At 38.2% G+C, this 14,777-nt stretch overlaps 2 protein-coding genes and 1 long non-coding RNA gene across 3 annotated transcripts in view; 2 read left to right on the top strand and 1 right to left on the bottom strand.

Moving 5' to 3' along the window:
• Positions 1-1,601, top strand: part of tmem222b (transmembrane protein 222b) — a 21,305-nt gene extending 19,704 nt beyond the window's left edge. The window contains exon 6 of the mRNA XM_016253283.1: positions 1,191-1,601. Coding sequence (XP_016108769.1) covers positions 1,191-1,278 — 88 coding nt within the window. The 3' untranslated portion in view covers positions 1,279-1,601. The remainder of the gene's footprint in view (positions 1-1,190) is intronic.
• A 4,947-nt stretch (positions 1,602-6,548) lies between these two features.
• LOC107567596 (uncharacterized) lies at positions 6,549-13,640 on the bottom strand. The gene is made up of 3 exons (XR_001606661.1): positions 13,561-13,640; positions 13,432-13,473; positions 6,549-6,736 (listed from the first exon to the last, which is right to left on the bottom strand). It is a non-coding gene; the product is annotated as an uncharacterized lncRNA (long non-coding RNA).
• tpbg1b (trophoblast glycoprotein 1b) lies at positions 8,308-10,448 on the top strand. Its single transcript, XM_016253297.1, has 2 exons — positions 8,308-8,834; positions 9,511-10,448. Exons 1-2 carry the CDS (start codon positions 8,569-8,571, stop codon positions 10,358-10,360), a joined length of 1,116 nt encoding a protein of 371 aa, XP_016108783.1. The 5' UTR covers positions 8,308-8,568; the 3' UTR covers positions 10,361-10,448.
• Positions 13,641-14,777: the final 1,137 nt, after the last annotated feature.

The raw sequence follows: 14,777 nt of genomic DNA, 5'->3' as shown, positions 1-14,777 counted from the left end.
AAAAAAAAAAAATCCCATTGACTAACATTGAAGGAGGGCCCCAAACCATATCTAAAGACCAGAATATTATAGAGATATTGGGGTGGGCTTATTTTACTTGGAGCCAGTAAGCAACCACCTACAACAGTGATCGTCACTATTTTTTCACGAGAGCCGCACTTATAGGACAAATTTAATAGGAAAGCCACTTTTACTGCAAAGTATGAAAAGTTACATCCAGTCATAAATAGCATGTCTGCTTCTCAATCTGTCATCCCTGAACATACAATATGCAATGCAATACAAAAGGGATTAATTTTTTTAAAGTTATTTAAAGTTATTTGCTTCCACATTAGCCCATCATGTATCATACCATCCAAGAGCACATTCGGCGTTAAGAGCTGGAAAGATTGCCAAAACAACTCTGCAGTGAGTCAATGTCATGGACGTAAGTTTAAATATCGTTCTAGTCTATATTTCCATCTTGTAATTCCGCTGTTTTTGGTATTTTTTAAAATATAAATTATTTGTAATAGAGCAGATTTATGTTCTCGTTTAGCGAGACAGCAGACGCTGAAAACACTGCGCGCTTCAGTATGTGTGTAGTAAACGAAACCGCGCGTCTGTGCCATTCATTCATAAAGAGACACGCAGGATTCATATTTAAATGGTATTTTTGCAGCTTATTATTTACAGATACCAGTCAATACTGCGATTTGATTTGATTTAAGTGTAACTTTGACAAATTCCGTGACATTCCGCGTTATTCAGTAAATTCTGTTTTTATGACTGGATTCCGCGATTACTGCCGTGTTTTCCGCATCGCAGAAATCATAGGGCCATAATTATAATGGGTTCTATTGTCTTTTGTCGTGTCGCACCACGACGCTAGCGTCCGGTGTAGACACGGTGTGAGTTATTTTTAATGACTTAGTTATAGCCCTGCTTGTTTTTAATGTTTTTATTAAATATCTGTATTGATCATATCATCGCATTATTTACTGCCATCTGCCATGCGAGCCACAAATTAAAACTTGGCGAGCCACGCAATGAGTAACACTGACCTACAAATCACATAGCAACTACATAGCACACCGACAGCACAAAAACCATTCCACACACAGCATAGACACCACCCAGAAAACCTTTACATCATAGCAGCACCACTATATTCATCTTCACTTAAACTGTATCTCTTCTCATTTCCACAGTTGCGTAGGCTTCCTGAAGACTTGGCTTCCTTTCTGCATCTTGACCAGTGTGATCCTGGCTGTGACTCTGTCTCTAAACCTGCGATGACCCAGCGGGGTCACACAGAGGTGAACGTGCACAGTGCCCATAGGAGACCCACCGCTGCGGGACTCCAGTGAAGGTCAACTTGACTTCCAGCTCTTCAGAGCATAGAGGATCTCAACATCAAAAACCAAACGCTAGCCCTCTTTGTCGTAGGGTAGAGACCGCAAATACACCATGGCTTCAACGTCTTGTGGTGATGTACGAAACGCTATGTTCTCAAACCTTGCTATCCAAAGGCATGACTTTGGTGTCTCTCTTGAGGGTTATGGTGCTCTTTTATCGTTTGGTTAGATTTTGATCTCCAAACTATAACTGCTGCTTAGGAAATATAACACTATAACGTATATATATATATATATATATATATATATATTGTCTTATATTTTAAATATAACTTGAATATGAATTTCTAATGATGCTATGTTCGTTCTGAGAACGTAGTTTATTGCCAAAACAATGCATTATAAATCGAGAGGTTCTGGAAGATGGATTTCCTTAAAAAATTACTATGAATACAAAAGCTTATTTAAATGAACACTTTTAACATTTAATTTCATTTAAGAGTAGCCTTTTAGTCATTTTTGGCTAACCATCAATATAAATGGCTTTTAATATTGTAGCTTGGCATGCTTTAAATTGTAATTGTTTTTATATAAAAATTAATTAAGATATGAAGATTAGCATTCAAAAATTGCTAGTTAATGAATAAGCAAATCTTGTTTGCATTATGTATTCAAAAGCATTATTTGCACTGGCCAGCTGTTATTATATTGCATCATTTATTGTATTAATTAACTTTTATTATATCGCATAAACCATTATGAAATCGCATTCACAAGTTAAAGTCGAATGTGACCCATTCAAAAGTAAAAATTGTAGTACAGGCGTTGATTTTATCCATTGGGAATTGATTGAGCCTGAAAAAAAGCATGCATTCAGACCAGACATGAATGAATGAAATTTAAGTGGCCTTGGTGACTTAGTTAATTTGAGGAACGGTTACGAAGACAGACATTTAATTTGGTAACATGCACTGATAAATCCTGCACAGTAAGACCAGGAGTGAAGGAAAGTAAATGAGTTGATAATGTTGCCTTAAATAAATCGTTGTTGTCCTGAGAATCGCTTGGGTCACATTGCAGGGGTTTTGGATGCTCTGTTTGAAAGCTTTACTCTTTCAATCATGATATACTTAATGCTTCCAATGTCTGTTTTCACAAGAAATATCAAAGGTATTTTGTTATATTGATTATTGACTTAGTATAATGGCACAGTATGCCTATAGTCAACGATCATATCACATATAAAAATAATAACATGATTTATGTTCCATATGAGATGCAGGAGTTGATAATGTTTATTAAAACAAATGAAGCCAGAACATTGAAATCTGTCAAGCACACGTCCAGGTTATTATTTCACCCCAAAATCAAAAAGAAAAAAAGCACAGAAAAGAAAATGAAGCCTGTTTTATATGATCTTTTGCGTGGGATATAATTTAATGGCAATTACGCACATTTCCTACTGTAAGAAAATATTTGTTAATTAATTATATTAATATTATTATAATAAGTATTTATACACAACAGCAGTATTTGTAGTACTGCTTTAATTTAGATTTTTTTTTTTTTATTGCAACAACAGTAAAAACTGTATTAAAGTATGACAAATTTGGAGAAAAAGGTCATGGAAATCTTAACAGGCTTTGTTTTCTTGATACAAAAAATATATTTTTATTTCCTTCTGATTTGGGGTGTAAATATGGCCTGTTTTAGTGATTCACTCATGCCTTTGAATTGATTAATTAGTGTATAATTAGGAAGAAAATTAAACCTGTCAAAATAGGCTCTCAGAAAATATTACAGTATTTGTATTGTAATAAAAGTGATACCTGTATTAAACTAATTAAAATAAAAATGAATGTTTTCATTATCATACAAATCTTAATTATCCTAATAACAGGCTTTATTTTCTCCATGCAAAATATTTTATTTTGTTTGCTTCTGATTTTGGGTGTTTCACTCGTACGTCTGAGAGGATCTGATTGGTGTATAATCAGGAAGAAAAGCAATCCCAAAGTCAAACTGGGTGAAATCTAACCTTCAGATCGAATCCTGCCGTAATCCTAGACTATGATCTGGACACCAAACCTGTTTCCGTGGCTCCTGTGTGATCAAATCCCCTCTTTGTTTCATGTCAAAGAGAACTCCCCTCTTACCTATTGCTCTCTTCTCACATGTTTTCTTTTCTTTCCTCTTCTCACACTCTCTCTGTCTTTGGAAGTATTGCCAAGAGCAGCAGGTAACCGTGTGTGTGTGTGTGTGTGTGTGTGTGGAGTGTATTCAGATGGGCGTGTGTGTGTGTGTGTGTGTGTGGAGTGTATTCAGATGGGCGTGTGTGTGTGTGTGTGTGTGTGGAGTGTATTCAGATGGGCGTGTGTGTGTGTGTGTGTGTGTGGAGTGTATTCAGATGGGCGTGTGTGTGTGTGTGTGTGTGTGGAGTGTATTCAGATGGGCGTGTGTGTGTGTGTGTGTGTGTGGAGTGTATTCAGATGGGCGTGTGTGTGTGTGTGTGTGTGTGGAGTGTATTCAGATGGGCGTGTGTGTGTGTGTGTGTGTGTGGAGTGTATTCAGATGGGCGTGTGTGTGTGTGTGTGTGTGTGGAGTGTATTCAGATGGGCGTGTGTGTGTGTGTGTGTGTGTGGAGTGTATTCAGATGGGCGTGTGTGTGTGTGTGTGTGTGTGGAGTGTATTCAGATGGGCGTGTGTGTGTGTGTGTGTGTGTGGAGTGTATTCAGATGGGCGTGTGTGTGTGTGTGTGTGTGTGGAGTGTATTCAGATGGGCGTGTGTGTGTGTGTGTGTGTGTGTGTGTGTGTGTGTGAAGTTTGGCCCCTGCTGGTCCGGGCTTGAGCTGATCACATTAGAGAGTCTGTGTGAAGTGTGACGTTCTTACTGATGGCTTTCCTGTCTTCAAAGATGTGCACTAGTGAATCAGAAGCACATTTGACAAAGCAGGGCCTGAAACTATTTCATTTGCAATGCAATGCAATCATATTACAAGAATTTGGTCCAGGTCTGATTGTTCACAAGCTTTGATTTGTGATTTTTATTTATTATTTTTTTTTTTTCCCAATCAATAAATGGAATTATGAGACAATGAAATTAAATGATAACATTATAATTTGTAACAGGTTTGCAAATTTGGCTATCCATTTCTCATTATATAGAAAATGCCCACATTTCATGAGTTATTTTTTATAGTACTTTTCTATATTTTGAGTATTTCTCATGAAACATAGAAAAGTTAGTTTGATGAATGTAGTCAACACTAAATTATTTGTCAACATTAAAGACATAGAATGGATTATTTTATTTTATTCTGTTTATTTTTGCCACCATGTTACCAATTCCCATGTTATATAGAAAACAACTATATTATAGTTATTTTGCAGCTATTTTAATTTTTCTGTATTTTTATTTTTTCAGTATTTCTCAAAAAAATAGAGAAAATAACTTGATATCTAAAAGTGAAAGTAGTCAACACCAAATTATTTGTCAAAATTGAGGACATAGTTTTCTAAATAACTTTTGGTCACGATTGAAAGTAACATCTCACTTTCTGGAACGGGGAAATCATGTGGTAACAGGGTTGTGTTTAAAATGTGTAACACCACTAAAAATAATGATGTTTAAAAAAAAAAATTCATGTAATGTTACATTTTTTGTTAGATAATACCTTTCACTAAAAATGGGATTTGTGCCCCTAATGCTTTTAAAAAGCACTGCAACTCCATCGACTACCCTATTCATAGAAAGTGGCAGTTAATGTTTTCATTGATTTTTGGCATTAGATTATTCATTTCTGTTTCTGCCTGTTAGCTAATCCAAAACTTGCATATGCGTAAAAATTAATCTTTTTCTCTCATGCACTGCTAAGCTTGTCATTACGTTAACTTTGCACAGCTACAAACAAATAGACTTTTAATATTTATAAAAGTGTCACTTCATACCTTCTGCAGCTGCATTAGTGTGTGTGTGCGTTTGCTTATTCACGTGTTGTGTTCTGTAAGCCTGTACGCATGTGTCTGATACAGAGAAAGTCTGATATTTGTGGTTGGTATTCAAAAGTTGTTTTTTCTGGGTTTTAATGCTAATAATCAAGTACATATTTTAAGATGAGGTTTTTAAAATATTTGTAATAATATATTTTGCCTTCTAGAGAACTGGCTGTGTGTGTGTGAGTGTGAGTGTGAGTGTGAGTGTGAGTGTGAGTGTGAGTGTGAGTGTGTGAGTGTGTGTGTGTATGAGTGTGAGTGTGAGTGTGTGTGTGATTGTGTTATTGTGATTGTGTGTGTGTGTGTGTGTGTGTGTGTGGTAATGCCTGCTTGACTAGATGCATTGTTTACAATGGCTGCTGAGTGTTAGATAGAATGCTTTTTGTTGTTGATTTTATGAAGAACGTCAAGCATTCAGTAGAGCACATGGAACAACAGGGTGAAAACACTTAACAAGGCCTTTCTTACTCCAAATGAGTGACCGTGTAGTTTTATATTCACAAAGCAATAAGCTTCTGTGCGAATCTGTAATACAGGAATGTGAAAAAAGATGACTGTGTGCGATATCTGATTTTTTTTTAGAAATTGGTATTGGTCTTTCATCGTCTTTTCCTTTCTTTTTTTCTCCCATGAACCCAGTAATGGTCATTTGAAATTGAGTTATTGAGTTTGCAGAATGTATTTCCGCATAGCTTGCGTCCATAGCAAGAACTATTGGCAAAAGCCAATATCCTGTCATCAAAAACCAGAGGAAACATATAATCATCTTCCTAATTAATTTACAGTCCCCAATGTTGCATAATTATCACATTTCAAACCAATTCTGCCAACAATATAAATTATGATGTAAATGCATTATCGATATCAATAAAAGATGTTTACTATTACAATACACTATGGGTTTTATTTATATATGTTTGTGTATTTAATAAAGCAGCTTTTGTCTCTATATATAAAACAACATGACGAAAGACATCATATTAAACCGTTCTCTCAGGTTATGTACTTCATTAGCCTTATGCTGTTCATGGTTTCTAAACAACACATTACTGAACTCATCAATCATTAATATAGAATCAGCTGGTTAAAAAGGTTTGCGTATAATGGCTGCTGATTCAATAAATATGTAGCGTTTCATAAGTTCTATTTGATTCATAGTTTTTTTTTAGAAGTTATTTTACATCTGGTGTCCTATAACTCAAATACAAAATACGTGCATGCATTTTTTATAATGTTTTGATTGTTATTTTTTTGTGGGTTTCTTTGAACCGTTGCCCTGGAAACGTTTAATTGCGCTAGAGAACAAATAAGTGACTCGGCAGGCAAAAGAACGCCGTGTTGAATTCATAGCGTATTGTCCCTCTTCAGTTCAGCAGACCCCCGCCGACTTCAAAGCATCAGGAGCCCTGTGGAGTGAGAGATCAGATCAATGTTCCCAACATACAAAAACACAGATTATCCATACATTAAGAACTAGATTCATCTTCAGAAAACCTATTAAGAACTCGGAAGCCAATAACACTGATCTGAAGAATATCCTCTATGGCGCAGTGATGTTATCCTTTGGAGCTCCAGTCGATATAAGACCCCTATATGATTTTACTTCATCCTCTATTTTAATAACAGAAACAAAGGCTGTCATATACCAATATAAGAAGAAAGTCATATACACCTAGGATGCCTCAAGGGTGAGTAAAACGCAGCCTAATTTTCATTTTTGGGTGAACTAACCCTTTAAGTTTAGACTCCTTTCTCAATTAGCCTTTTTTTCTTCTTTTTTACATAGTAAAATTACATGTCAGGCGATGCTTGTTTAGGAGATTCATTTAAAAAAAAAAAGTTCAATATTGTTTGTCATGGTTGTAGATTAAAAAACAAAAAAAGGTGTATGATTTACTTTGAAACAATTTCTGTCAGGACCAGTATTGTCAAAGATGATTGACAATTAGCACAGAGTTTGGATTGGCGATATGATTCTGTTCTGGGCAAGAACTCCCTGCGCATCCAGAGCAGCGATAACCCCCTATAAACAGAACAGTTTAGTGTACAGTAATTTAATGTACACATTTTAGAAATTAGTCTGATTTAAAAAGGGGAATCAGAAGGCCGAATCCTGACGGAACGAGAGGAGGAGCTGGGGATGGAGGAGGGTAAATAGCTATTGAGCGCCGTGAAAGCTGCTGATAATACTGAAGGACCTCATATACGGATGCTGTTATAGATGTCGTATCTCTATAGGTAGACATAGAGCAGCTGAGAGATGTGAGCTTGACCGACGTGGCCTTTTCACACTCAGAAGCGTGTGTGTGTGTGTGTGCATTTTAATGCGTACATTTTTTAAATATAATCAGGGATATTGTTATTTGAAGTAAAATAAATGTTAATTGGGAAAAAAAAAGAAATAAAAACGATACAGACATTTAAAAACAACAAAAAATAAAATGACTTCACACAATAAAATTACTAAAACTTTAATTAACGCAGACAAATATAAAAATACAACTGAACTCGAAACATTAACAAAAACTCTCAATGATACTAAAAGAAAAAAAAATGCTGTACCCTTTGAAAGTTTACTGAGGCCCCTAGTGGGCCCCACCCCCTTTCTAAGAGTCACTGCTCTAGCTTCATCGATCTCCAAAGAATCACACAGAAAAAATTCATAAAAATAAAATTGCAGAACCTAAAAGCAACTGTAGAACAACCGTTTTAAAAAGTGAGCATAGCAAACCGGAGACCTTGAACTACTGTACTGGAGTAAAACCAGATCAACTAAAGTGAGAGACCTTGGAGTATCGTAATCTTTTGATGATGAGCTTTAATCACTATTAAGCCTATTAATCACTGTGATGAGTGTGAGATGGGAGAGATCCTGGACTGGTTTCGGTCTAAATGGTGAAGTAGAGGGGGAGAGGTGTGAGGCTGAGCCCAAAGCTCCTCCCTGCTGATTGTTGAGAGCATGAGTGATTCAGTCGCATTGTTTGAGAGGAGCGCATCAAAAGCCCCACACCGAGAACCTCCTTTTCTTATGGAAATAAAGTGTCTGCCTCTCATTCACACGAGTTTCTGTAATGCAAAGAAGGCAGTCTCAACATTACTGAGAGAAGTTAGGAGTGAGGAGCACGCGGGACCGGAGTCTTGGAGAGACACTTTGGAGACGCGGATCCCCGGGCGCGCACGCCCGCTGCATGAGGACATTTATTTAGTCAGGTTGATGCGGTATTGCTGATAGTTCACCATGCTGGCCTCTGCGCGGTGCGCGGTTGCGTTCGGGCTGCTGTGCGCTGCGCTCTCCGCGGGCGCGTCGCTGTGTCCCGCCGGCTGCGAGTGCTCGGAAGCCGCGCTCACGGTCAAATGCGTCTCCAAAGATCTGCGGGACATTCCGAGCGGCATCCCGAGCTACACCAGAAACCTCTTCATCACCGGAAACCACATCAGCCAGATCGGACCCGAGTCTTTCCGGGGACTGGACAACGTGACGACCTTGTCACTGTCTAACAACAGGTAAAGCAGTGATGTATATCTGAAGCCACATCGACTTCATCTGACTCTTAAAATACTGTTAACAACTGCTTCTGAAGTTACGGTGAATCGATATGGAATCTCCTTCAAACTGTTCAAGAATCTTCATGTCATTTTGATCACAGTGGAGGCTAAAGTCAATGTAAAACTTTAGAGTAGCAACTATAATATTTTGAGTTTAAAAGGGGAAGCTCATGCTTAAGGTGTTAAATGTGTGTACAGGTTTATTCTCACATCCTTGACTAATTCTACTTCATTTCTCCATAAACCTGTTTTACTAGGACACTCGTTATTAAAAACAATGCATGTTTCTATTCAATTCTATTCAGAAAGTTCCCTTAACAGGAAAACGTTTCATCTCAGATTTACTCATTTTACCCCTTTCTTGCCATGAAACCGGTCTAAGATGCTGACATGGTATAAAACAACCAAATAAATAAACACCCCCTCAATATCTGTTGTAGTTTTGACCCTGCAACTACACTTATACACTTCATCGACATCTGTAGTTCAATGAAGAACCTTTAACATCATGCAAAAAAACGTTCTATTGTGTAAAAGGTTCTTTGGGGAACCAAAAGGCGATTCTACTATGGCGTCAAAAACCCACCTTTATTTTTAAGAGTGTAGTGTAAAATGTTCCTTTTCTCCTCTACAGGATCTCAGAAGTGAAGTCTCACACATTTTCTAGCCTGCGGAGCCTCAGATCGCTGGACCTTAGCAACAACCAGCTAGCCGTCATCCATCCTGAGGCGTTCACCGTCCAGAGCCGCCTGCTGAGGGAGCTCAACCTCAGTCGGACTCTCTATAACCACTCGTCCATCACTGATTTAGCCACCTCTCTTCGCTGGAGCAGCCTGGCTGACCTGCTGGGACTGGACCTGTCTAGTAACGGCCTTGTCTACTTGCCCCCGGGCATCTTTTGCCATCTTGTCGGCCTGCGGCGCCTTCAGCTTGGCAACAACTCTATAGTGTCCATCCATAACGGGACGTTCACAGGACTGGATCACCTCCAGGAACTCGACCTCACCCACAACGCCCTCAGGACCCTGCGTGAAGAGGCTCTAAAAGAGCTGGAGCACTTGCGTTCGGTGAGGCTCCACTTGGCGGAGAATCCTTACACCTGCACATGCGACATCGAGTCTTTCGCCGCCTGGCTGAACGGCTCACGAGCGCGAGTGGTAGACGTCGAGCACCTGACTTGTGCGTTCCCAGATGCCTTGCAGAACACGTCGCTACTGACGGTGGGCGAACTGGAGTTGGGTTGCCATAAGGCGGGAGAAAGTGACAATCTCGCACTGCAGACCTCCTACGTGTTCCTGGGTCTCGTGCTGGGATTTGTTGGGCTCATGTTTCTCTTTGTGCTCTACCTGAACCGCAAAGGTATTAAGAAGCGCATTTACGACATGCGCGACGCATGCCGGGAAGTCTGGGAAGGGTACCACTACCGATACGAGATCGACTCCGATCCCAGACTGTCGCAAGTCTCTTCAACAGCAGATGTGTGAGCTCTTCTCAAACTGAGCTCCTTATATGAACTAGTTTTCTATTGCATTTATACTTGGAACACGTCCATTTGTGTGGCGAACAGTGTTGGGGGTAACGCGAGTTACGTAATCAGATTACTTTTTTTCAAGTAACTAGTAAAGTAATGCATTACTTCTAAATTTACAATGAAATATCAGAGTTACTTTTTCAAATAAGTAACGGCAGTTACTTTGCTTTTCTATTTATTCACTGACTCCTCTCCTGTCCCCGTGTTGACAGAAACTGGTAGTAAGTGCAGCGATACTTCCTTCAGCCTGAGGCTTACTAATTTCACTTTTTGTGTGAAAGGGCCCTTATGGTGGGCAAAAATGTAACTTTTGGTTTATTTTTTGTTATTAAAGAACAAATAAGCAAGCCCAGTGCAGATGACAAAAAGTAACGTAGTGCATTACTTTCCATAAAAAGTAACTAAGTAATGCAATTAGTTACTTTTTATGGAGTAATGCAATATTGTGTAATGCATTACTTTTAAAAGTAACTTTCCCCAACTGGTGGTGAACATGTAGACATTTGAGTAGGCACATTTCTTGTGAAAAGCATGTACTGCCTGTCTCGTTGAAGCCTTTATAACAAGCACACCTCCCCCTCAATTCTGCACAGAATTGGCCCTGAGATGCATTTGCTTCTCAGTCATCATGGGATGTTTGAGGATTAGCCCAATAAAGGGGCAGAAGCCATAAAGTAACTCCACCACCACCACCACCAACAAACCCCCCACTAGTCTCCATTGTCCTGTACTGGAATATTGCCCACCTCTCTGGTGCTCAAGTGCCTTGCTCATTGGATTAAAGAGGCTGACCAGCTATTAAGAGGATAACCATTATATATATATATATGTGTGTAATATGCGTTTGTGAAGTTTTGAGAACTGTTTTATTGCATGCTCCTGCAACCCTGTTTTTATGGAAGTGAATGCAATTTTTCGCGTCGGACCCTGAGCAACCGAATTAGCAGCCTTCTATGGTCCTTTCTGTCCCTCTATCCACAGGGAGTCTGCGAAGAATGTTGCAGATTTTCTCTCCAAAAGCATTCCAGCAGGAGGATAACCTCCTCTAAGCTCTAGAAAGAGGATCTTTTGAAGAAAAAGACCCAGTTTGCAGAAATCTCCAACTGCCCTTTTTTTTCGTTTAAAAAAGACGTTTTGCTTTGTTTTTATTCCACTCATTTTTATTGTCAGAATGATGAGAACCAGCCCTTACGAGGGCCGCTGAGCGAGACCCCTCCTCCGTCAAGCCTGTTCGCTCTTTGAAGACTCAGTCTGGCTCAGTTCCTCATATGTTCCCCAGCTTTTTCTGTTTAAGGGACTTTACGGTGATAAGATACAGATGAAGCTGGGGCCGTTGTGCTGAACGGTCCCCTGCTCTGTTTCTGAGTACTGTTTCCAAATGTGCAAGACTGAAAAAAAATATGCTTGATGTGTTGTGCCAATGTGCTGGACTTCACTTCACTGTCTGGATAATATGATTTTATGCAGCATATGTTTGTCAAAAGATACAGTCTATTTAGTCTTTGAGTGAATCTCACAAAGACAGTCAGGAATGAATTTGTATTTCACCTTATCAAAAAGGAAAAAAAAATATTTTGCATAAACAAAAAAGGCTTTTTTAACTTTTTGCATTGCTGCATTTTAATGACAACATATTACAGTAATATATATTACAGTAATGAGACGTCAAAACAAATATTATTTAAAATATATTATAATGGCATTAATAATGGTACAATATTATATATTTATTATATATAATTTATTTATTTTTTGGAGTGAAACTGAATATTTCTTTGTGAGATTCACTCATTTGTCAATGTTTTGGACTGAGAATCATTATCTGTGGAAAAGCATCATATCTTTGCTTCAAAATTATGATATTTGGTACATGAAACTTCACAGACATTTGGACCGTCTTCCATTGTGCTTTTATAGCTTTATACTCATGTATTATTCATTATATTCAAATGAACCTTTCTCTAAAGAGGTAGGGAAAACCTTTTAAGTGGGATGCCAAAAGCAAAAATGTTTACTCATGAATATATCAGGTATCCAGTGCAAAACAAAACTTTTGTGGATGTGTCATGCATCGCATGGACAGATAAATGGTCTTTCTTCAGGGCAGAGTTTATTTTGCATGCTAAAAATAAAGGTTTTTAAATTTGAAATTGAAATTAGTCTCTTTGTTTCTTGCTGGTCAGAAATATATTTGTGGTTTCTTGTAGGAGGATTCCTTTAGCTAGAACAGAAGAGCTCACGGATAGTTCTCCTTTGGTTTACAGTAGGAATTATTCATCACAAACTCTCCTCATCCTTTCTGATCATTTCAGAAAGCCTAAAGTTTTCCCCTTTTTTAGTTTCTTACTGTATAATCCTTCAGATCGATTCAAATTGAAATGACAAATTAGAGCATGAACTCAGTGAAAATGTATCATCATGTTAATGCTGACGCCGTGATATTATTCTTCCTCATAACAAAAGGCCTTTAGCAAAAGCTCGAAGGGCATCAGAGGTGTTTCATAACTGATAATAACTATGAGCAGGCTTAGTCGCATTTTTACGGCTGCAAATCTCCACATGCAACACGTTATTGGAAACACGTGAGTTATGATAATCGGCTACAGCACAAAGCTGAATGCAGTGCCTCATTGAAAATCATCTGTGGTGCAATCAGAGCAAGGCTCTGTGTCTAATTTAAAACATTCAAAAATATTTTAATGAAGGTTTTTTTGATGAAGTCCTTCTACAATGAAGTAATTCGGAATAGTTGGTCAATACGATTAAGGGCCGTTCACAATGGCAGCGATTTAGTAAAGTTCAAGTTTATGCAAACACTAAGCATCGACCAATGAGAGTGTAGAAAACGCTCATGTGATCTACTGCCAGTCAAGCTGAAACCATACAGCAATTTAACCTCTATGTGTGAAGGCCCTTATATATATCGAAGCATTTTTATTGCTGTTGCTTAATGGCTTTGTGCCTGGTAATGACATGATGTTAGTATTGCAGAATGAGAGCAGAACTGAAGGCTTTACAAAGTACCTCTTTCCTCCAACAGCTCCCTGTGCAGAAGACCATGGTGGGCTTGTTAAAAACAAAGAAGAAATGTAGCCAATTAGTTACGAATTTATGGCCGTCCTAAGGCTCGGACTCACAAAAATTGATATTTACCTGGCATCATCTGGCCGGACACCGCTGTGCCAGAGAACAGTACTGAAGATTAATGTCATCTTCTCTCGGCCTCATGGAAAGCCTGCAGGAAAGACGAAATGTCACACAGCTCTAAATTTCATCTTTGCCCCTGACTTTCAAGCAAACTAGCCATTTAAGAAGAAGAACAAAGACGTCCGAGTTCATGTGACCGCTGTGCTGTTCATGAGACCCACTTGTTTTATTTTCATAGTTTTATTCGTCCTCGATGACCCTACACTGTGGTTTTGCTATTAAACAGAAAAGCGCCCTTGGGATGTTACAGAGAAAAGCTGCTCTTTTGCAATTAGTCATGTGTTTGCTTTGGTTTAGAAACATCCTGGCACCATTGAGGGACGTTTAATGGATTGATATATGGGTTCATGAAATTAATCTCACATCTATGAGGGACTGAATACATTAAAGGCAAACCCACAACAGTCATCAACATGACAACAGCAATTTAGTGCTGCTGTGAGCATGTAAGAAATACTGCTGCTGCAAGTATAGCTTGAATTTATCCTACTATACATGAAATGCCCTGTAGCAGATCTACATACAGGTGGAGCTGGGGAAGGTGGAGGGGTTCTGAAGTGCGCTGCAACTGCTAAAGCAAGCACTAGCTGAGTATTTGAATTTTGAGCATCAAGCTCATTGGCCGCTGATGCGAAAAGAAACCAATCAGCTGCGCCACGTGAATAATGATGTGATTATATCAGATTGAATTAGAACCTATTGGCCTGAGCCATCTAGAGCTTCATGACAGAACTTCGTATAAGTAAATAAACAAACAAACTTAAGGGTGGACCCTTTTAAGCACCCTTTTGCAAAAGAAGTAGACTTAAGCATCCTTTTAAATAGAGTATTTATTATGAAAATAGTACACTTTAAAATAATATACTGATGTAATGTTTCCGGACATTAAAGTGCAATTAAATGAAAATATTAGGACTTAAGTAGGACTTAAGTACATTTTTCTATGTAATTCCAAAGTTACTTCTGCTGTCTTTGAAATATGGTTAAAGTGTACTGCTGAATGTACTGTCAAGCATTAATGATAAATTAAAATATACATGCATTTAAATTACATAAAAAATTTTAATGATAATGTTGTAGTTTAGTACATTTGAAATATATTAATTTTAACTGAATAATACACTACAGTTAAAATTATTGTACTTTAGTATGCTAGTCAATGC

The sequence above is a fragment of the Sinocyclocheilus grahami genome, unplaced genomic scaffold (assembly GCF_001515645.1).
Source record: "Sinocyclocheilus grahami isolate Dianchi unplaced genomic scaffold, SAMN03320097.WGS_v1.1 scaffold1171.1, whole genome shotgun sequence".
Taxonomy (NCBI): Eukaryota; Metazoa; Chordata; class Actinopteri; order Cypriniformes; family Cyprinidae; genus Sinocyclocheilus; species Sinocyclocheilus grahami.
Note: the sequence above shows the minus strand (reverse complement) of the source record. Positions and strands in the feature narration are given on the sequence as shown.